Source organism: Conger conger, chromosome 2, assembly GCF_963514075.1.
Source record: "Conger conger chromosome 2, fConCon1.1, whole genome shotgun sequence".
Classification (NCBI taxonomy): domain Eukaryota; kingdom Metazoa; phylum Chordata; class Actinopteri; order Anguilliformes; family Congridae; genus Conger; species Conger conger.
The window spans coordinates 58,733,556-58,758,015 of record NC_083761.1 but is presented as its reverse complement, the minus strand read 5'-3'; the positions used below and the strand labels follow the sequence as shown (position 1 = coordinate 58,758,015).

The 24,460-nt window shown below is 42.7% G+C and overlaps 2 protein-coding genes across 2 annotated transcripts in view; one reads left to right on the top strand and one right to left on the bottom strand.

Annotated features, from left to right (window-relative positions):
* Nucleotides 1–14,918, top strand: part of LOC133122319 (voltage-dependent calcium channel gamma-3 subunit-like) — a 44,964-nt gene extending 30,046 nt beyond the window's left edge. The window contains exons 2-4 of the mRNA XM_061232247.1: nucleotides 2,554–2,637; nucleotides 12,817–12,957; nucleotides 14,413–14,918. Of these exons, the coding sequence (XP_061088231.1) occupies nucleotides 2,554–2,637; nucleotides 12,817–12,957; nucleotides 14,413–14,918 (731 nt within the window). The remainder of the gene's footprint in view (nucleotides 1–2,553; nucleotides 2,638–12,816; nucleotides 12,958–14,412) is intronic.
* A 4,478-nt stretch (nucleotides 14,919–19,396) lies between these two features.
* The window catches only part of LOC133122412 (probable helicase with zinc finger domain), a 37,435-nt gene continuing 32,371 nt past the window's right edge, over nucleotides 19,397–24,460 (bottom strand). The window contains exons 30-31 of the mRNA XM_061232373.1: nucleotides 21,823–22,006; nucleotides 19,397–19,654 (exon numbers count right to left, since the gene is read on the bottom strand). Coding sequence (XP_061088357.1) covers nucleotides 19,524–19,654; nucleotides 21,823–22,006 — 315 coding nt within the window. The 3' untranslated portion in view covers nucleotides 19,397–19,523. The remainder of the gene's footprint in view (nucleotides 19,655–21,822; nucleotides 22,007–24,460) is intronic.

The following is a 24,460-nucleotide window of genomic DNA, read 5'->3' as shown; positions in this document are numbered from 1 at the left end:
AGTACAGCATAACCATTTTTACTGTTTGACTTCCTGTGAACATAGAATTTGACCTTGCGGTGAAACAAAAAGAATCGTTAAACATTTGGTATAATGTAGAAAAGCAACAATTAATATACACTCTGTGAGCAATTTATTATGAATAATACCTACGTATTCATGTGATTATCTAATCAGCCAATCCTGTGGCAGCAGTGCAATGCATAAAATCACACTGATACAGTTCAGGAGCTTCAGTAAATGTTCACATCAACCATCAGAATGGTGAAAAATGTGATCTACAGTGCGTGAATTTGACCGTGGAATGATTATTGGTGCAAGACATTGTGGTTTGAGTATCTCAGAAACTGCTGATCCCCTGTGATTTCCACATACAACAGTCTCTAGTGTTTACTCAGAATGGTGTGAAAAACCAAGCATTGAGCAGAAGTTCTGCGGGCAAAAATACCTTGTTAATGACAGAGAGGTCAGAGGAGAAGGGCAGGAAGGTGACAGTAACGCAAATGACCACACATTACAACAGTGGTATGCAGAAGAACATCTCTGAACACACAACAAACCTCTAAGTGGATAGGCTACAGCAGCAGAAGACCAATAATTTAAAAAACTAAGTCTAATGAATACCTAATAAAGTGCTCACTGAGTGTACATTAATATATTAAAAGCTACAGTAGCTTATGTATATGGACATAAGAAGGGTTTTAAAAATTCTTTCTTATTTGCCTATTAGTGCATTATCTTTCCCTTAGATTCTGTCTTGTTGGTGATAGTCTGTGTAAATGTATCTTTTTAATGGACATTTACATTATGTATCTTTTGCATTTCTATCTTCTGTCCTATGTGCATAATTTATTCTTATACCAGTAATATGCATTTTGTTCAAATGTAATGTAAGAGGGGAGAATCATCACATCCAGTTGATGTTTTATTGGAAATGTGTGTAAAGGTTGGATTTATATAAGGATTTATATACAGTGGCTTCAGAAAGTACTCAGACCCCTTCACTTTTTGTACACTTTATGGATCAAATTGCCATTGTTGCCCATCAATCTACACTCAATAACCCATAAGGATAAAGTAAACACATGTTTTCAGATGTTATTACTTATCATGTTATTACAATTTTTCAACTAAAAACTATTCAGACCCTTAATTCAGTCATTTCTTCAAGCTTTGCACACCTGGATTTGGGCAGTTTATCCCATTCTTCCTGTCAGATCATCTCAAGCCCTGTCAGATTGGATGGGAAGTGACTGTGAACTGCTATCTTCAGGTATCTCTCCACAGATGTTCTATGTGGTTTACTGTGAGTCTGGGCATTATGGTAGCCGCTCTACCATAAAACCTTATTGATGGAGTGCTGCTGAGATGGCCGTCCTTCCGGCAGGTTCTCCCATTTCTGCAGAGGACTTACAAAGCTCTGTAAGAGTGACTGTTGCATTCTTGGTCACCTCCCTGACCAAGGCCCTTCTTGCCCAGTTACTCAGTTTGGCCAGATCACAAGGATAATTAAAGCAATCAGGATGCACCTGACCACAATTTGCCACAGCAAAGGGTCTGAATACTTATATACATGAGAGATTACAGTTTTAGATTTTTGACTAATGGATGAATGGTGTCTATTGGTTGGTGTGCTTGTCTTTCTACTGTTTAGTTTCGACTCTGTGTTGTGTCATGTTCATGCCCATTGCCATAAATGGAAAAAAACCTTCTCCACATCTGGAGTAATTATTTTTCAAAACTGTGACATTGCCTCACACACAATGATGGCAGATATGGGTTACAGTTTGGTTTGCCATACAATGGGCTATTATTCTTCTGTCACCCTGTTGACAGTACCATGCTGCCATGACAGAGATATGTACTCCATGGACTTGTATTGCATGCCATGATCTTTAATTCCTTTGATGAACAATACTGAGTAGTTGCATCATTATTCCACTACCAGTGGGCATAAAACTATAGCGATACACCCTTCTTTAAAATGGCAATTGATGCAATTTACAACCAACTCGGGCTCAGCAACACAGATTTGATTGGCTGTCAGAAACTGAAAAGGTTTGATGACGGAACTGTCGGGGGAAATGAAAAAAGAATGTACTGCACATGTAGGGTGTCACATATTAAGCCTGAGGACAGGAATGTTCTTTTTTTAATTTGTCATTATCTCCTGACTATGTCAGAGTGTATGCGCTTTTTGCTCTTCAGGAATGTGCTCAATTAAATAAAGTGACTGCTATTCTATATTCTGCATGCATACACAGATACACACATGGAAAAAATGCACATGCACACAAAAGCACATCCACACTCACGTGTGCTCATTCGGGGGACATGGGCTTACATCGCGGGGAGGCTGAAAGACGAAACGTACCTCCGTCTCGGGGCTGAAGCAGCCTCCCTTCCACACGGGGTTGATTATGAATGCAGTGCTTTATTTCGGCTACCACCTGGCAGCACCGCGCTCCCGAAACGCTGAGCCCCCTCCGACTCTGAGCGCACAGCGGGAGGCTAACAGCAGCTGTGTGCGTCTGTGTTCTTTCATCGCCACAGGAACATTCAGAGGAGTCTGCAAGAAAATCGACCACTTTCTGGAGGACGCGGACTATGAGCAGGACGCAGCCGAGTACCTACTGCGTGAGTGTGTCGGCCCCCTCCTGCAGGAACACATACACGCACGCAGACACACACACTCACACGCACACACACGCACACACACACACCTTTACTATACCTAATTATGTGGTAATCGACAGAAAAGGTGTAGCTGAAGTGAAACTTCACTGAATTTTGCAGTCCAGACATCCATGTACTGGGTGGCAATATGCAGCTTTTGAATGTAAAATTTGTATGCAAGAACATTTCCATATTCTTATCGTATCTTTATAACCCTGAATGTTCGTCAATGAGTGCGCATTCATGAAAATTGTGTATTAGCTTAATTAACCCAAAAAATGCCATATAAGGCTCGGCGTGAAAACCCCATTTGAAGTCATTCATAACAATGGCATCTCAGAATAAGAAAAAGTTTTTTTGCAGTGTCATCAGTGGAATTAAGGGACTTGCAAAAAAAAGCCAAGGCAGGGATAAAATGACTAATGCTGTTAATGCAGTTCCACCTGATGCTCGTACTGTCCCTGTAATTAAGAAATGGTTTGATGTGAAAATCTGTTCTTCGGTTCACTAAAATATTTGATATGGCTAAAATTAATAGTTAACAAGTGATTACGAATAAGCCACCCATCTCCATGAGCACCTTGAGATTGACGCCTCCCAACGTCACTATTTTGCAGCAAGAATTAGTTGTGCACTCTTCCAGGCCATTGAGCAACGACATGTAGCAGGTTGTATTTTGCATCTCATATAATTTGGAGGTTAATAATTTGGATGTTGTAGTTGCGGAAGGGGAATTGCAAAGGCAAAGGTGCTTTAATGTGTAAACTACATGTGTAGGCTACTGTCTATTGTTCATATGATGTTTGTAAATCCACAAATGGCACCCTTAAGTTGTACTTTGATGTTCGATGGCAGTGCATGGGAATTTGATGTACCTAGGTGAGAGTCTGATGAGGGTTTTCATTTTTAATTATAAAGTTTATTTTTTTCCATTTTTATATTGCCTATATGTGTGTGTATTCAAACTTCAAAATACGTAATGTTATATACCATTAGCCAATTTGTTTTGGAGAAGTTTGCATTGGAAAACAGCTGGCTAAGTTTACATGATCCATACGACAGGTCGGGACCACCATTGCTGAAAGCTCCAAGTTCTCTTATGTCACTCATAGACCCAAGCAATCTTTTGATGCTTCTAAAATTTAGCAGTATTAGAAAAAGAACCACTGCCATTTTCACCATTCTCTGTCTGTACCTTTAAATTGGTCAGCAACTGAACATACATCCAATCAAGCATATCATGAAGTTAGCTCAGTGACAAATATAGCAGTAGCCCTCAAGGACCCATATTACATTCCTCTGACGTACGGAATATTTATGTAATAGCTGACTTTTACAAAAATTTCAATTGAGATCTATTTTCTCTGTTTTAAGTGACATACTTTTCTCCAGCATATTTCTTGAAAAGCACATGACCTCTGGTCTCGAGAGAGCCCCTCCCTTCCCTGTGTGTTGTGGCATGTCACTGATGTCACAGCATGTCAGTTGCAGTGTTGTGTGAGCTGGGTTTGGGGTGATGTGACCTGGCTGTAAGCCATATATGGCCTACACACATAGTGGAGCAGAGATTTAGGGATCATGTGTGCCTCTATATTCTACTTCCCATTTCATTAGCTTGCAGGTGCTACAATAACATGAATTCATATTTTGCTTTTTTTTACCTTTAAATTGTGGTCTGTAAAAGGCCAATCAAAAAGCAAAAATATATATTCACTTGAAAAATTGCCCACAGCATCTTTCATCAATTTAATTCACTGGGCTTTCCACAAAACATGCCTAGTTTTTCTTTTCTAGATGTTTTCAACCAGTTTAACTTCCCTTTGCCTCCTGGAAAATCTTTATCTCCATTCAAAAACTAAAAATGATGTTGATCTCCATTCAATTATTTTTCTAGTGAAAAAAGTTTTAAAATTGGCGCAGAATGACCTGTAAACAGAAAATGTCTTTTAAAATCCAGGCTTGGCCCTCATCTCTAACAAAGCAGGCAGGCAGAAAATAAGGAAATATCCATGTGGGGCAGCTCTTTGCATCCTCTGAGGCCGAGTGATCCCATCTGGGAGTGGCTGCTGGTGATTTGCTCACAGCTAAACTCATTACAAGCTGCTGTTACTGACAAGGCTAAGGACAAGGAGGAGCAAGACTCTTTCTTTACCATCTGAAGATGAGAGTGCAGAATAGGCGCAGAATGAAAGAGTATTTGATAAGGATGTAGACCCCCTGCAGAATATGTTTTGCCAAAAAGGAAGGGACCGCAGTCTACCCAATCAGGTATAAGTCATCCCTTGTTCTTATAATCCCATTGGCCATCTATCCGACAGTACCCACCTACAGTACCATATATAATGTATTATTATGGACCTTTCTGAATATTCATTAAGGACAGTTGTCTAAAGTTATGTGCGTTTGTCGAATCTGACATGGCACACTCGTATGAGCCCTTCATTCTAAAAAACGCAGAGAAATTTATGATAGGAATATGAAAACGTTGTCACACAAGGGCCGATGTTCTGATTCTGGAGAATAGCAGTGCCATCTCTGCTGGCAGCCCTGCAAGGTGACGCATGATTGGCTCCAGCACCACCCAGGGATGGGAGGCTTTCAGTCGGCTGGGAGCGCAGCTTCTCATGGCACTCCAGCAGCCACTGACTGATCAGGTGTCAGCCAGTCCGGTTGTGAAGCTGCTTCCTTTGTCTGTGGGAGCCGTCTTTGCAAACGGTGATAAGAAAATGGTGGCTGATGTGACGGTTCTGAGCAGGGGCGCCCGCAGGATTTATTTTCAATGTACGCAGAAAAAAACCAAGTAAGGGTAGCCTAATTGTGGACACCGCCTCATCCATTAAATAGATTTAATGTATCTATAGTGATTTCTAGATAATTTACCTGAGCTTTGGTTGCTACACAACACAACAGGCATCAAGCAAGCAATCATTTAAGAAAGGCACAAGAAATTAAAATAATAATGTAGTTCCCGACCAGTGCACACAGACTCTGTAAAGCACACCCATATAAAGGGATCTGAAGCTCCGGTAAATGAGGTGAAAGAAAGCAAGGTAGCCTACTGTATGACGATCCTATCAAAATCTTGCTAATAACTTGTTATTTAATTCCAACTAGGCAGCTATCCATTAACCATTTGAACTGGACATGGCAGACCTAGCTAGCTAAATTGCTGGGTATAAACTAACTAGCTTGCTCATAACTAATTATGGAGTCAGAAAAATCATTATCGTGAACTGTTTTCTGTTTTATGTCCAGCATATCTTCTTAGCGACCACCAAATCAATCACCACCAACAAGCATTGGAAAAGGCGAAATCACAAAAACTTGAGTTGAAGCCCTGCATGGTTATATCCACAACTTTAACGAAACATTGTCATAAGGCTTAACCGATTAAATTAATAATAATTGCCAGACATTGGTCACTTCCATCAATTCTAGGTAGCAAAATTGCAGATTTTATTTTTAAAAAACACACACATACTTCACTTCCCCCAAATTTAGACATCTTAAATCAAACAAATATAAAATTCAAGAAGAATACATTGACCCCTTTTGCAAAGAGCATTTATCTGGTATAGGATAATGTCATTTTTAATGTTTAATTAAAACCGCAGTTGATTGTGAATCACAATGGCCAGCCCAAAAATGTCAATATAAGAAACAAAATCTAGTAGATGTAAAGACAGCTGATGAGATATGGTGTGATTACAATACAATATTCCAGTTACCGTAGTGTACATTAAAGAAGTAACAGTCAATTAATAATGCTAGTTTTAATACTTAGCAAATTATATGTAATATTTAGACAGCTAACACATACTCACAGTAAAGTATTTACAGCATACAGTATAATAAAGACATTTTGAATATTGTTCATACTGTAATTTGGCCAGAAATGATCTGTCTCGTATGGGACAATATCGTCGATGCATAATAAGGCAGATGCGACCTAAAAATAAAATAATTCCAGAACAAATCAAGCCATAGAAGCTTGAAACACTACAGCACAGATCACCAGATTATGGTCCATGAGGGCCGAGAACTGCAGGTTTTCCACCTTCTCTTACCTGGGAGTCAGGTGTGAAGACAGTCAGCAGCACTAGTGGCTCAGTTAATTAGCCAGGAGAAAAGACCGGGACTGGATTTTGATTCAAGGGCCAGATTTGATGATCCCTGCACGATAGGATTTGTCTTAAGGACAAAATGGGGGAAAAGTATCAGACATGATATACATGTTATCAATATGCCATGGATGCCTCTGCCACATAAGCAATTATGACAAGGTCATAGCACACTACATCCTCTCAGTTACACTTCAGCTTCTGTTTTTTTACATGGCATGATAAAGTCATTTTTAGTGAAGCCTGCTTTAACAGCTCAGTTGCAAGTGCTGTGCTGTGCTGTAATATGAGTCGCTCTCTCTGTGACCCACATGCACTAAAGGTAGTACTGTCAGAAGTTCCAGTAAGTGCCATCTGTGCTATTAGATGAATATTCCAATTCCTTTGTGTTTTCCGGATTCATTCTCCCATTCATCTTCTGTGTGTGTGTGTGTGTGTGTGTATGTACAGTGGTTCAGTTCCTCTAAGAATGCTATCATTCAAGTTCTGAACTTCCTTCCTTCCAAGAAGGAAAGACTCCAGTTCTTTGAAGGAGAAAGAACATGGAAATCTACTTCACACTCAGCACACCAGAACTTCCCATAACGGTTCAATAATGTTTTGATCTGGTGATTATGGAGGCAAAGAAGACATTTGAGTTCATCCTGGTGTTATGAAACCAGTCAATACAATTTGTATTGTAGTGTGTATGTGGGAAATATCATCTTGGAATGTGAGGACATCATGAGAGAAAAGTGTTTGCACCATGGGGTGCACCTCCTCTATTAAAATGGCTATTGGCCGTTATACAACCATGCAGAGCTATCATCAGACCCAATGACTCCCATCCCATTACAGATCCACCACCATGTTTACCAGCTGCCAACAGTCATTCAGGGCATCTTTTGGCTTTCTTTGAGTGTAAACCTGTCCAGATGTAGGAAAAAGTAAAAGACAACTTATCTGACCATATTATTTTGCTCATAGGTCCAGGTGTTGAGCTCCTTACACCAGTTTATGCATCTTTGTGCTTGGCCTTGGAAACAAGCAGTTTCCTGCAAAATACAAGCTTTGTGAAGCTCATGACATACAGCTTTTGTTGAGACTGGGTCACAGAGGTGTTGATTCAATTCTGTGGCTATTTTGAGGAGGTAATTTGGAAACCATTGTTTTCTGGTGTTTAGCAGCTATCGTCTGACATTCTTTTCCTGTCGGTGAACTTTTACCACTGTTCCTCTTTGTCGATGCAGTTTGTGTTTGGGAAATGTTACCATAATTTTTGACACTGCTCCCCTTGACACATCAAATCATTTTATAGTATTTTTAAGGGACCAATGCACCTCCAATTCAGGCACTGACTATTTGGCCTCTTGCGACTCTGTTAGTTAGCCTTATATTACTTTGGAAACTCACATACCAACCTGATTGTCAGACCTTTTATACAGTAGATAGCACGTATTGCTATTTTTTACATTACATTACATTATTGGCATTTGGCAGACGCTCTTATCCAGAGCGACGTACAGGAGCAGGAGACAATCCTCCCCTGGAGCAATGCAGGGTTAAGGGCCTTGCTCAAGGGCCCAACGGCTGTGCAGATCTTATCGTGGCTACACCGGGATTAGAACCACCGACCTTGCGTGTCCCAGTCATTTACCTTAACCATTACGCTACAGGCTGCTATTTGGCATTAAACTTAATGTGACTCATCTGTGTCGGTGTGTTTGTAATTGAGATTTATTTAAATATTTGCATTGTTTTGTCACACCCTGTAATGTATGTATACAGTTTGTGTTCTGGTCCCTGTTTGAGATGGAATTCAGTACTGATGCCACTTTAATTGTTTCTTACTCAGCATATGTCAATGAATATAACAAAATATAGATTGCAACTTTGTCAAATGGTTGCAATATCAATATTTTCTATTTCATTTATTAAATCCATTTATACCACAGGGGTAATAGTATAGTAAGGTGCTTAAAGTAAAGAGTCCAGAACTACAACCACTGCACACCAGTACATGTGGTCACTGGAGACATCTGGCCCAGCTGTGTGTCAAAATACAGCACCACTCGGTGAGCATCAGACTCACTTAGCACCATTTCATGCAACCTACAAGGGCAACCTCTGTGCACATACCAGAACCATGTTCAGTTGCCAAAAACAAACGGGACAAGAACACAATGTAATGTAATGTAATGTAATGTAATGTAACAAGAAAAATAATGGAAGAGAACTGTGAATTGTGAATTGTCAATACCAAAAAAAACTGGATAAAAAATACATTTTGGCTTTTACTCCTCCGAGCACACGGGCATAGACAGCAAATACGGACACAGTCATTTTCAAAATAACTCTGATTATAATGTATTGTGATTGTGATGGAAAATGGACGGGGTACATTTGGACCGCTTCCCAGACTCATCTCGCCAACGGTGCTGCAGGATGGAGGGACTCTGTCTCTTTTGATCTGTTTTCTTTGGGTCTCTCTGCTCAGAGCGCACTGGCAGCAGAGAGAGAGAGAGACTGACAACCATGATTTCACTGTGTCCAGTAGATACACAGTATACATGCAGGGCAGAACTGAGGGTGAGCTCAGCAGTCCCCGTCAACGACACAAGAGGCAAATTCGAGAGGTTGAACATACAGTACATCCCCCAACCCATTCCACATCCCTACTGCTGTACACATTCTTATGTATTTACTATAGAGGCACAAGACGTGTTGGCATGGAGGCCATTCAGTTGCGTCTGCGCGACAGCTAGATTCGCGAGCACCGTCACTGAAGCGCTTCCGGCTGGTTGCGGGAACGCGCTGGGAGCACGGTCGGCTCCGCTCGCACGACGCGGCGGGAAGCCTGAGCGATAGCCACTCTCCGCTTGGCTGCGGCTCCGCTAAGAGCCCCGCCTTGCCTAAGACGCCGTAATCACTCCTCCCTCACAGCACGCCGGCTATCCGTGTCCCCCTAATGGAGACCTGCAATTTCAATATGTAATCAAGGGCTGTTTGGCCAGTGATACATTCCCAACAGCACGGATACAAGGAGACGGAGGAATATTTAATCTCCCCCCAGGGTCCGATTTATTAATGAAGTGCACCATGGGAGGCCGTGCTTATCCTCAAAAGAGAAAAACATAATAAGGAAAGAAAGAGAGGGAGAGGTGGAGAGGGAGGCGGAGGGGTGCGGAGGAGAAGAGATAAGGGGCGGATGAGAAGGTGAGAATCTTCCGCGACCCCAGGAGAGAGGAGGCACGTCTGAATAACAATCATGTGGCTGCTCTTTCCCAGACAGAGTGGAAGTGTTAACCTTCAAAGACATGCACGTCCACATTCGCCATTCAAGTACAGCCTCTCAACCAAGCCTGTCAATGATATGCATTAAGATTGTTCACTTTAGATATGGAAATGGCCATGTGTACGTCAATAGACATAACCAGCCTCGTAGAAGGCCAGATACAAAGTGAATTGATGATGCCTATGAATGATAATTTCCACTTGCATCCCTATGAGGAATTTATTATCGCAGAGTGAGTTAAGGTTGTCTTTTATCTCATTCTCCATCAAAGGTCTACCTTTTTTCAATAAGGGTAGCAGTTACGTTACAACCACATCAGTAATAACCACTGGTCCCGCTTTCATTGTCATTTTTCATTTTTCCTGGTGAGGTTGTATGTTCCATCCACATATGCATGACTATCTTCCTTTCTGATGTAATATTCCATAAGCAGTTTGCAAGATTTCACTGTAATTGAGTGCTTGGTGAACCAGTACAGAGTTTTGATCATGTGTTGATTGTGATAGCTCTTAATCTTTTCGAGATGACACTTTCTCTTGATTTCTGATTAAATTAACAATTTCAAGTTGAAATTAACTGAAAAGTTTCTTGAGTATCGTGACAGATCCTCAAACATCAAGCAGCACTTAGTAACACACAACACACAGGTCCATCACACGGTCGCAAGGAGAATCAGTACAGCTGCATATATTGATCACCATCATCTGAAGTGTCAATTCTATGGTCGGTGTCCTGTTTGCATCAGGCTGTTTTGCTTTTGATCTGACTGAGATTGCCGTTGTCGGATCACTGAATTGGAGATGCCTCATGTGCGGCTAGTGCAGTTTCTTCTGCTCCAAGTGGTCTGGAGCTAATTAGAGCGAGGCGTGTGCGTGTGGAACTGGGCTCAGATGCGCTCTGCTGCACTGTGGGTAATCTGTGAAGCCTGACTTACTCACAGCTAAGATCAATGCCTCTGGGAAGAGAAGATCCCAACCACTACTTTACCTCCCAGAACAAGCTGAGGTCAGGGTTAAAATACATTCAGAGAGGATAGCTGTGCTACAGTTTAGAGTCGGGCCAAAATCCCAGGAGTATTCATAAATGAGTTTTAATGTCTAGATGTGTAAAGGAGACAAAATGTCAAAGATAAGCTGTGCAATAAGGTCATTTGCTATGCAAATTATTTTGTTGAGATAATTTAAGGTTATTCCTTGATCAATATGCACAAAGGTGAGGCCATGCTGTACTGTATGGAAGGACACTGGCACATTTTCAGTCACATTACCAACTGCTTTGCAATCAAGCCCTTTTGTACTACATGTCTTTTTGTATGGGTGCCCCGTCAACTTCCTTGAGAGGATACTGAAGAGTAAAGAGTGAGCTTCACAATCCCTTGACTGCACATTTAAGCGTTATGGAATGAGAACCTGTGGTCGTTACATCCTCTAGCTGTGCCAATATCCACGATACCACAGGTTCAAGTTCCATAACGCTTTTATACAACGTTTACCTCATTTATCTTTCTAAATTTTACAAAAGAAAGACAAGACAAACTTTAAATGAATGTATTTTTAATGGAATACTGTTTTATGGTAAATGTATTGTTCCTCTGAACAGTAGTTTATTGGTTCCCAAGCAATGGTATTGGCAATGGCTACTTGCAATAAATAATGTATCCCTACTGCACTAATGTTAGCTAGCTAGCTTGCTTAAGTTACAACTGACGACACTGGCACACAAGTAATTTCTCTTTGTTGTAGACGTTTATCTGGACACTGTCAGAAAACGTACAGTTCTTGAAATAACTCATAGAGTCTTTATGACCAAGTCATAATTTGCTTCGCCGGTTTGGCGGTCTTGCTGGTATTTCGATCCAAGGATGTTGCCTTAGTTGTTAGTTATTTTCTTTGTTCGTACTCCTTTCCAAATCCCCTAGAAGGTCAAAATCACTTTAAAATCACTCATTGTATTTTACTTTGGTAACGTAAGGTTACTTGCGGCTAAATGATAAATAGTAGATAACGCGGAGTAATATTACAAGATGTGCGACCATTCCATTTAGCCATGTTCATATCATGGATATTGACACGGCTGGAACACAAACTGACCAATAGAGACAAAGGACCGGACCTATCCATTGTATAATGTTAGGTATGGTACACAGTGCTGTGGCTAGCTAGCCTGTGGTTAGCTTGTGGCTTGCTAGCTTAGCATCAATGATGCACAGCGACCTTAGCAAAAATGAATGAAGCTCATTTAGCACTTGAAAAAACATATTTTGGTGTTAACTTGTTCATACATTCTGGTAATTATTACATTACTGGCATTTGGCAGACGCTCTTATCCAGAGCAACATACAGTTGATTAGACTAAGCAGGAGACAATCCTCTCCTGGAGCAATGCAGGGTTAAGGGCCTTGCTCAAGGACCCAACGGCTGTGCGGATCTTATTGTGGCTACACCGGGATTAGAACCACTGACCTTGCGTGTCCCAGTCATTTACCTTAACCACTACGCTACAGGCCGCCCTTACTTCATCAATGGCTTCACAGCAACCAAGATGGTGAAAACATTACAAATAACATACATACACAATCTTTGAGGTGCCACGTAAGTATAAATAATCTAATCAAGGAACATCAACTTACAACTGACTCATTTCCTCAATGCTCATGCATCTGTGTTACGAAGTAACCACAGTTACCACTGATAATGGCATGGCTGCTACTGATCAGAGGTGTGTAATACAGTGTGTGTCCTACAGGTGCGGTGAGGGCGTCCAGCATCTTCCCCATACTGAGTGTGGGGTTGCTGTTCATGGGGGGGCTGTGTGTGGCAGCCAGCGAGTTCTACAAGAGCCGGCACAATGTTATTCTCAGCGCCGGGATCTTCTTTGTGTCTGCTGGTGAGAAACACTCTTCGGGGAGTGATGTATGAAAGAAATGTTTTCAATATCCATGTCCCATCTTCACTGACACTACTTATTTGTTCTGAAGGAATGAATATGAGCTCCAAGTGTTATTTAAAATATCCCTGCACCAAGCAAAAAAACAAAGACTTTGAAGTCATTCAAAGTTACCCAAAAACTTCTCATTGAATTGTTCTTTCACCCTTCAGTTTGGATCAAATTGGCCTGTTTTATACTTTTGGTGAAAGAGGAATGACACTTTCTGTCTTTCTGTGATATCTATTATACTATTATATTGTCACAAATTAATGTAATTTTTCAATGTGATCTAGCAGACATAAATGGCAATCATTAATAACATATATTATTTATAGTGTTTGGATTAGAAAAAAAAAATACATATATGGAGTATTTCTACATATCATTTATATACAGTATGTATTGCCTTAAGATCCTAATAATGTATATTTGACCCTGGCTAACCATTTCACAGCTAATAAGTCAACAGAAAACCAGCATAAAAGACCTTGGGTACACATGCAAAAAACATCTTTAAGGAAGCATTCTCGACAAGTATTTTATCCTGATGCTGCAACATCTTCAAATGTCATGCCCTGTGACTGTGTAATGAACATGCATCCCCCAGTGTGTTGATGATACACTCCTCCCAGTTCGCCAAAACATGTCAATTACAGAATTAAAATTGGGTGATTAGCAAAAGCCTCAAATGGATGGTAATTAACAACAAATTTGTGAAATACAAAGCAATCACATGCAGTAAAAGCCTTGCATTTCTCTCGTTGGTGGAATTTTGCCCATGATTGGGGTGGCAGGCGGGAAAAGTCTTCCCTCCATTTTGATGAAACACTAGCACTAACAGCATGCAATAGACAGTTGGAATAAAGGGATGTATTTGACTGCAATCCCATTATGCTGAAACAGCATGTAACTTGAGAAAACATTTAGTCAATTAGTCGACAGTGCAAAATGCACTGGTCCTTCACTGTCCACTGTCTGCTATATTAGTGGTCAGTTCTCATGGGAAAGTCATCCATATTTCACCTCAGACCTTGTCTGTCCTTACTCACTTGACAAATCCATGACTATATAGTATATGTGCAATAGTATATTATATTTAAACAGAGTTACAATGTCCAGTTCATTGTTTTCTTTGCATGACTGGTATGATGTGTTTTTCTGATCCCTGCTGTAAAATCCAGCTATGCCAGCTATACCAGCTGGGAAATTGAGCTGGCCAAGCTGGTCATAAGCTGGTCTAGCTGGATATGAGCTGATCAACCAGCTAGTGCTCGTAGCTTGTCTGAACTGGTCAACCAGCTCCCACCTGTTCCAAAAAAACCTAGCTTGAGCTGTTTTTTTCAGCAGGGATGTCCAAGGGGTCAGCTGCATGGTGTAAACCCCCGCTCTCCCTCTCTTCCCCACCTTCTCCAGGCCTGAGTAACATAATCGGCATCATCGTGTACATATCGGCCAACTCTGGGGACCCGGGGCAGAGCGACTCGAAGAAGAGCTACTCGTACGGCTGGTCCTTCTACTTCGGGGCGCTGTCCTTCATCATGGCGGAGATGGTGGGCGTGCTGGCCGTGCACATGTTCATCGAGAAGCACCGGCAGCTGCGCGCCAAGTCGCGCACCGAGCTGCTGAAGAAGTCCGCCTTCGGCCGGATCCCCAGCTACCGCTACCGCTTCCGCCGGCGCTCCTCCTGCCGCTCCAGCGAGCCGCGCTCCCGCGACCCCTCCCCCATGGGCAAGGCCTTCCCCGGCCCCGCGGCCGCCGACATCTCCATGTACACCCTCACCCGCGACCCCGCCAAGGCCGCCATGAGCTCGCTGCTCAACTCCGAGAGGGAGTTCCTCCAAGCGCACAACTCCATCCCCAAGGACTTCAAAGACACCCTGCACAGTAACCCGGCCAACAGGCGGACCACGCCTGTGTGAGGGGAGACCGAGACGGAGGGAGCGGGGAGAGGGCACGCAACCCGCAGCGCCGAGGCCGAAACGTGGCCGAGGTCTCCCGAGATCCTTTCAGCTGCCAGGAGACGGGAGGAGCCTGCTGGGCTGGAACTTGTTTCTATAACACTTATAAATATATAGAATAATTGTTAGATCATTGGTGCTTCCTTTTGTTTGTCTATTCTAGTCACTGCATTCTTTTCTTTCCACCCCCATCTGCAATCAAATATCCCCCAAAGGCAGGCTACTGGGAGAGTCCAGAGTCCTTCCTTTGATAGCGCACTCGACACAGAAAACAGAGGACATCTAAAAAAGTATCATTCCTCTTGCGACAGCCCGGGAGGTTTGGAAGCATTCGGTTCAAAAGCACACCAAGGAATAAAAGGAGGTCAGGGTATATATCTACGCTCATGATTTTGTATGAGACCAGTGAGTTTTCTCTCCTTGGTCATCTGACCCCTGTTCCCCCCCAAAACACCGCCAAGTCCTCTTGTGTGGCGCTAAGATGATTGTACTGTACAAGGCAGGAGTGCTGGTCCTGGTGGTCTGGACTCTACTCCAAACTCTGCCACTCTCATCTCCACCCTGTGTGTGGCCTCCTGTGCACCTCACCCAGCACAGTGCTGCATCTGCTGTCCTCCACCTACAGGGACCTCCATCCCTTTTCACTGTGCTCCTTCCTGTCCTCACCTTCTTTCGGCATCTCCATCTGCTGTGGGCTCTGTGTTCCTCACCAAAGGTGCAGAACCTTTCTTTAGTATTTCCAATGACTAGACGTTAAAGCCATTTTATTCTCTTCGGAATCAGCAACATCATGATACAGAAACACAATGTAACTGAAGAATAGTGTATAAATGCAATCTCTCGGAAACTCACGGAACACGCACTGTTTTCTGTGATACTCAGAGAACCTGCTTGAATGAGTAAGAAAACACTAAAAGATTAGCCTAACCACTAAAAATCCTCCCACTGAAAGTAGAAGTGCATGTTATATGACATTGTTTGAACATGTGAGGGTATTTATTCTAAGTAATTCTGTATTCTTTTTCAAATTCCCAGATAATGTATGTGCAAACTTTGGCCACTGCCATATGGTGTATAGCAGCATTACACCCAGCTGTCTTTTTTTACTCCCTTGCAAAATGTTCACTTGGGTGCACATAGGCCTACTAGTTAAGTAAATATGAGCATCCACCATTTTCTCTTAAATATTCATGTATATCAGAAAGAATATTTTAAAAGTCTCTGAAATCTAATTAGTCACATGTATATCCATGGAAGATAAAAGGAAGATACCCTCATACTTACAGAATTTTATTATACAAATCAATGGTATCAAATGCTAGACATTGCTGCAGATCACAATTTTTAAAGCATTTCTTTCAACTAATTTTGTTATCAGCCTTTGTGTTACAGAACAGTACTGTGGAATATGCTGCACTAAAATCTAAGGTACCCAAGATCCCCATTTGTTCCCATGTCATAGTCTGAATACCAGCCAATTACAAAGGCAAATGCCACTGTTTGCATTCAACAAAAATATACTGCACCTGACACCTCAAATTGGAGTAGCGGATAGGAGTGTGTAACCTTTTTTAATCGTCTCAAACAAATGCGCTTTGTCCTGTCAGTGTGGAATGTTTTCAGGAAGTTAAATGCCTCAGCTCCTCTTCCTGGTGTTGTGGCTCCACAACCTTTGGTGTCAGCCAGCCAATCCAGTGCGAAATTTCACCCAAGTAGCCAATCCTATGTCCACATCAGTGCTGAAAATTCATCAATGCTCTCCAAAGAAAGACAGAAAATATGCAGAGAGCAGAAATGTTGGTTTCAGACATTCACTTGGTGACATTCACTTGGTAACCTCTGTGTACGTCTGGACTTGCCCGAGCGAGGAGTGTGACTTCGCTGCAGTGCCATGATCTCAATCAGGCTGCGTGTGTTTCCCAGCCTGTTGAAATTCTATCATGTGGGTTAGGTTGTCTACTGGTCAGACAACCATCATTCCCAACAGGGGAGTATTTCAGCTGGTTTCTATTCATTGCATCCCAAATACAAGAGGCACAGGTTCACCCAAAGTACAGCAAGTACAGTAAAACTGTACAGCAGTCCACCTTTAGGGAGTTCAGCACCAAAATGAACGAAGGCTCAATGCACATACTTTAAACCTGGCAGTCAGTATTATGAGTGCATTCACTGTATCCTATGTGGTGTGTGTTTTCAAACTGAAGCTGTCAGGAGTGTTCGACAGCAGTACAAGACAACTTTATAAAATGGCACCAAGTTTGTCTTGACAGCACAGCAAGCAAGAATACACTGATCTGCTAATGAAGGCCTTTTGAAAGCATTTGTATAATTCATATTATTATACTGTTATTTACTGTGTGATAAAAGAAGTGCCAGGGTATCATCATGATTCAGTTGCAAGATCCCCCCCCACACACACACATACCTACATGGTATTTATCCCACTGGTATGGTTCATAAAGAGACAGTGGCACAGTTAGTTATTTAATGTGATTTTAGCTCATGTTTTATCTAAGGGCTTCTGTTTTATTTTATTACTTGAACATACAAGGGCTTTGACTTGCTCGATTTAAATTCACATGATAAATATTTTGCAAGCATAGCTCATTTTCTATAGCTAAATAATGACATGCTTAGAAATCATTTCTGTTCAGGCCATTTAGAATTGGTATAAATTCAGTGACATTTGTCTTTCTGTCCCTCGAGATTCTAATCAGTGTCCCCAACTTCATTAGAAATATCTGGACTATAGTTTCAGACCTTTTTTGGATAGGCCCATTGAGCCTGCAAGCCCTAGGGCATTTCATTTATAAACATTCATGTTCATGGACAGTGACCATCCGCATAAGTCTCACGCACATTACTGTATTTCTTTCAAAAGTCACACCCATTGGTTTTCCAACACTTGCGGTGCTGTTATCTGTTAGCTGTGTACCTGCCATTTTGTAAAGCTAATGTTATGTTTGCTGTTAAACAAAATAGTTGGAATGTACCATTTTTGAGATCAGATCTACTTCATTAGAAATAATTACTTCCAAGAGGTTCTGTATATGTTTGTGGTTATCGGAAAAGGCAGAGTCTGTAGGATTATGAGCTTTGTTTGTTCGACGGGTCTGTTTTTCGAGATTTTAAATCTATACCAAGCCATTTCTCCCATCTCACGGTCACTGCCATCTACGAGCTGATCTGACCAGACCTTTTCCTCACCTCAATTGAGGGCGAAGAGCTCTGCAGAGGCCTCACTGTGTTCAAATAAAAAGGACAAGCTGTGATATTGTCTCATTACCCATCAAATCAAGCTGCTGCTCTGTGTTGTATGAAGACTGTTATCGAATCAGCGACACAGCACACCAATCATAGGCCCCCATAGCACAACAGGCCAGTGACATCACCCATGTGACTTCTCAACTACGCCAGCAATTTAGTTTTAATAAATGCAGTAGAAAAGCACACCTTTTAATTTACTTAAAAGAAGTTGTAAAGAGAATATTAGCACTAATAAAAGCTCATTTAAAAGCCATGACAACAACACCCTGTGTTTGTGCTTCTTTTCAGAGCTTGAACATGCTTGTCTGAATTTCTTTTCACTTAAAATCTTCCATTATGCCCGGCCTGAGATCGCCGAGTATCGGCTGAACAAAACAATAAATCACAGAGCCTTATCTCTGTTCACCAAAATATTTACTTTCTGCTTTTTCATCAGTATCCATTAATCAACAAAAGTCACAAAATAGCAAAAATAAAAGATCAATCATTATTCCCAAAACTGTTCTTTTAAAGTCAACCAAACACACTTTAAATAAATTAATAAATGAACAAAAGAAAGAGAGAGCCATCTGAGTGCAGTGTTATACAAGAGATTATGAAAGAACAAATGCATTTTGGTATCTAATGCAACAAAATATTACACATCCATTTCATCAGTCAACACTCAAACTTAAATGCACAATTATTTTTATATATTTTAAATATGCTGATATACTAATTAAATGTATCACAACACAAATAACCTTTAAATAAAGTATTAAATATGCACATTCTTAAATTCCCCATTTGCATTTCATATGTATTGGTACAATTCAGGAAAAGAAGAATTCATGATTTATGAATTGACCATAAGATATCATTCAAAGTGCCATGATGGAGTTAAAGTATTTATATCTGTATAACATGGTATGATGTGGGGCACATTCAGATGATACTGACATATTTCTTAATGTTTAACATTAGGCTCACATTTATTCCACTACACTGAGATGGCCGTCTTCTTCAAAACAACAAGCTTTTTCATTTAAAAAACTGAACAAAAATCAACCCTTTCGACTCCATAAATCTACCCACCCACATTTCAGAAAAGAACCCTCCCTTTGTCAGAGACATTGAAAAACTATCAAAATAATCCCGCCCACCCCCCCTAACATAAAACATTATAACACATTTTGAAACAAAAAAGTGCATTCATCAGTAATAAAACGAATCAAATGTGCGTATCATGGAAAAAGAAATGGCATAAAAGAAAAGGAGGACAGAAAGGCAGGCACTGTGGGAGCCCAGAGCGGAGAGCAGTCAGGGGAAGTAGGAGTAGAATGCGCTGTCCTGCTCCCCTCTGCAGCCCAACTCCTGCAGCAGGGCCAGGGGGGCTCTGGACTGCACCTGGCTGGAACACGCCCAGCCACTCTGCACCTCACTGGACTCAGCTGGAGGGAGAGAGAGGGGGAGGAAAGGGAGAGAGAGGGAGACAGACAGATGACAGAGAGAGAGAGAGAGAGAGAGAGAGAGACGACAAAGAGAGAGAGGGAGAGAGATAGAGATAAACACAGATACACACACAGAGAGAACATTACTACTACTCCCCATTTATTACCAAGCATTTATTGAATTGAATTCCACTGCAGTATGGTTTCCACAAACAGTAGCTTAAAGCTCAACCTATAATTTTCCTTCAAGGGCTACGACTACATACCCACTAATACACAGTGTCGGTTTCAACTCGACCACTTAATTGGAAACAACAGCAAAGCCAGCTAGCCACAGTACAGAAGACCCTGCGATATCTTATTGAGAAACATTATTATCAACTTCGAGAGAAGGCTGGCAGCTAAGAGGGTCCGTGACATTCACGCCCAGTTCCCAAACCACTCATAAACGGTGTCATTGTAACCAATGGAGGGCTCTAACCGACAGCACACCCCAACAACAAATAGAGGTTGGGGAGGGGTGGAGTTGGGTGAGAAAGACGATCTAATTCGCTGTGCGTAATGGACTCTGACAAGAGGAATGAGCGAGAGCAATCTGGGTGGTTCATCAGGCTCCCGGAAAGGCTGGAAATTTAGTATGCCAGAGAGAACACGGCTTACCAGCGGCTTGTGCTATAAAATCAATATGTGTTCAGTCTCTAATGTATGAGTTACAGGTATTGCTTTTTTCCCTTCGATAATGAAGCGTGGTCGGATTTGGGAGATGTCAGCGCTGATTGCTGTGCATCTGGGGGCGGGGATAGCGCGGGCGCTGGATGCGGGGAGGGGGGGGGGGGGGGGGTGACAGGCCCAGAGGCTGAGCCTGATGAATACATGAGGACATCAGAGCAAAGAGCGGGGGCGGAGGAGAGGAGCGCTGGAGTCTGTCTGTTCGTCTCTGTCACACAGATACAGACGTAACAACTGCAGGGAGAGACAGGGAGGCAAGACGCCCGGTCTCCCGATGTCTGACGCAGGTGCTGGGATTTTCGATGTTTGTTTTCGTTTTTTGTCGTGTGCGGGGGTGGCCGTTCGGCTTTGGTTACACATAAATCCAGCGTCATTAAGTTGATGACCGTTAAGTTCCGTGGGTCTTCAGTGGGAGATAAACATGCAGAAAGGCGACTTGTATTGGAGGAAAATTTAGAAATCTGGAGGGGGGGGGGGGTTGAGTCACACCCAGAGCACAGGACGGTCGGGTCAGTGATCGCACGGCGATTACCAATTAAAACACTGCCATTCCTTCAGGGCAGATACGCCCGCTCTCCCACCAAGCAGAAATCACACAGCAACCACATAAAGGTCATCCTTCTCTGCCACCCCCACCCCCCACCGGTGCCCCCACCTCCTACACTCTCCCCCTCTAATCCCCCCGACAACCAGGCAGACTGCAAAGCATTTAATTAACATTGTTATTTCATTAATATGAAAAAATCTAATACAATTTTCAGACCGCCGCGTTCCTCGTCAGAAAGGAAGGAGATTAAAATGAGAGAATGCAGAAAAGGCTCATTTCTGAGCCCAGAAGGAGGAATGCAGAGATGTTTGAATGTGTGTCTTTTTGCACAGGCTTTGATGACTCATCCAGCGCGTTATCTGCACACGCGCGCAGCCTGCAGATTGCCTGGGTACGGGCTGCCACTGAGGCAAGAGGAGCCCAGGAGATACAGCCACCCCCCACCTCTTCAAAGGGGGTGAATCCTACTACATGGAAAGGGAAGCACAGGGGTATAGGGGCACCATTTCCAGGAAAAGCTATTTAAACAAAGATCAATTAAATGTGGATTTCACAAAATTAAAAAAACACATGAACACTTAAGAGGAGAACTCCTCCGGTCATTTGGAGCCTGGAGTCATTTTTAGAATTAGTAAATTCTGTAGCCCAGGGCTGCCCAATCCTGTTCCAGGATACTGTGCCATCCTCTAGGTTTTCATTTCAACCCTAATTTGGCGCACCCAAGTAGCCGCTAATTTGGATCTTACTGAGATCTCCAGCTCTTGAATGAGGTGTGCCTTGTTAGGGTCAGAGTTAAAACCCACAGGACGGTATATCTCCAGGAACGGGATTGGGCAGAACCCGGTGTAGCCCAACATGCCTCCACCAGTGACCTCTCTCTTCCCCGGCTCACCGGGTCCAGATGTGGGAAAAGCCTTCTCCAGGTGGCGTGTGTTCTCTCTCTCCTGGGCCCACACGGAGGGGCTGCAGGGGGGGCCGGGGTCTCCGTCAGGCTGGGACAGGGGAGACGCCCCTGGGGTACAGAGAGCGGAGGAGCTACGCTGGTACAGCCTCCGCCCGCCCATCCGCTCACCTTCCTGCAGCAGAGAGACAGGAGAAAGATGGGGCTATAATTCTGCTGCCCGGCTGCAGAAAGGGAGCTTAGCGAAGACAAACTGACGATAAAGCGCTTCGGTATCTTGACAGAGGTGAACGGGGGCAATCTAACAGCGGCGGCATTATTCGTTTTCCATTCCGCATTTCAGCGCATTCTGCTCCAAATGCTTCATAACGACGGGCTGATATGTGAAGCGCGCTTGCATGCACTAAAGCGTTTTAAATAGCACAACATCTTGTTCCCTCAAGTAGTCCCGTCATTAAGGAGCAGACACATGGTCCCGCTATCTTCAGCACTTCATCACAACAAATTAGTACACCGTTATCGCCCGCCAGAAACAATGCGGGCCTTCGCTGAGATTTTAATCTGAGCTGCTATGTCGACGATTTTAAATTACACTCCTACCTCAGGAATAAAAAAAGCCTTATCTCTCACTGTGCTCAGATACATTTTAAGGAGAAGAAGAGATGGCGGATCACAAATCCTCCCCAGGTTCTTTCCTGGACAGGGGTAAACAGAAAGGGGTAAACAGCGGAGGAGCTGCACCACTGCAATTGTAGGAAAAGAACCCATCATGAGCCATTTTTGCCTGGTTTTGTTTTAGATATTTTTTGTGTTCCAAGTGGGAGTATTGTAAATGTATGTACCTGTTCCAAATAAACAAGCTTTCATGTCATCCGCTGGTCAGAATGCAATTTGCCTAATCATTTTTTCAAAAATTAATATGAAGACCATTTTGTTCCAGAAAGAAAGGGGAAAACTGAACCATATGAATGCCACAGCACACATTCAGGCACAGCTTGGGCAACCCCCCCACCCCTGAGGCAGTGCTGCATCCAGTCTTCCCATCAAGCCCCACTTCCCCTGGCGTCCTCTGCCGTTTCCATTTACGCTTTTCCTTCATTTCTTTATTTAACTCGTGGACAGCCATGCAGGAAACAGCTGAACATGAATTTGTTAAAAAAGGCTTCCTCTGGTTCGAGTCAAAAGATTCTGAGCGGCTATTCATAACCACCAAAATAATTTCATACGCGCTTGGCTCGGACTGCTTTGAAGGGAGATAAGGGCTTGACGAAACGGCGGAGTCAATTGGTGTAAACAGATAATGGCTGATCCACTGGCTGGAGAGCAGCTTAAAGTACGGACGGGGAGCAGTGTAGCGCACGCACTAACAGCGCTCTTACAGGGATCGTATAAAAATAACACACAAGGTTCATGGCAGCCATTAATAACGCAGATGAATAGGACAATTCCTGCTTCACAAAATATACGGACAAAATCCATTTAATGTTGACAGGGGAAATTAAGTCTCCTGATTGGCAGCCGCACTGCAGTCAGAAAATAAAGCGCCTAACGGACGATGGTTTTGCACAGCCCTGAAGGCAGAAATGCGTCCCAACAGCAACATCAGCGATGGAACACCCATGAGTGGAGCCAGTGCATGTATGCTACACGCATGTGTAAAACAAATAACACTGGGAAGACCAGCACCCTCTGGAACTATTTAGAGGGGGCTCCAGAATTATTGACACTAATAAAAGTGAAGAAAAAAGGCTTCGTATAACAAAGAACACAGGTAATAATAAATACAGTGGCTTCAGAAAGATTTAATTTCAAAATGATAAAATTGCCATTGCTGCCCATCAATGTTCACTCAATAAAATGACAAAGGGAAAACATGTTTTTATAAATTTTGGCTAATTTATTAAAAATCTAAAACTGAAATCTTTCATTTATATAAGTATTCAGACCCTTAAGTACTTTGTAGAAGCCCCTTTAACAGCAATTACTTCAAGTCTCCTTGGGTAAGTCTCTACAAGCTTTGCACACCTGGATTTGGGCAGTTTATCCCATTCTTCCTGGCAGATCCTCTAGAGCTCTGTCAGATTGGAAGGGAAGCGTCTGTGAACTGCCATCTTAATGTCTCTCCACAGATGTTCTATGGGGTTTAAGTCTGGGCTTTGCTGGGCCACTCAAGGACAGTCAGAGACTTGTCCTGAAAGCCACTCTAGTGATGTCTTGGCTGTATGCTTTGGGTCATAGTCGTACCTGAAAGGAGAACTGTCACCCCATGTGTGAGGTCATGTGCGCTCTAGAGCAGGTTTTCCCAAGGACCTCTCTCTGCATTCATCCTTCCCTTAATTCCGACGATTCTCTCTCTCTCTGCCGATGAGAAGTACCCCCAATGCATGATGCTGCTACCACCATGATTCACCACAGTGATGTGTGGCACGTTGGCTCGGTTTATGAAGGAAGCAGGGCAATCCGAGGATGGAGCCGACTGGTTAAGTCAGCGCACACCTGGACTACATTTTGAATCAGTCCAGGGGTTTATATGGTGTGCTTCTTTCCACAGTATGCCCTCAGACCGGGGAACCATCGCCATAGGGGAGCGAGCTGTTCCTGCTGACCAAGCGGCAAACAAAGCTGAAAA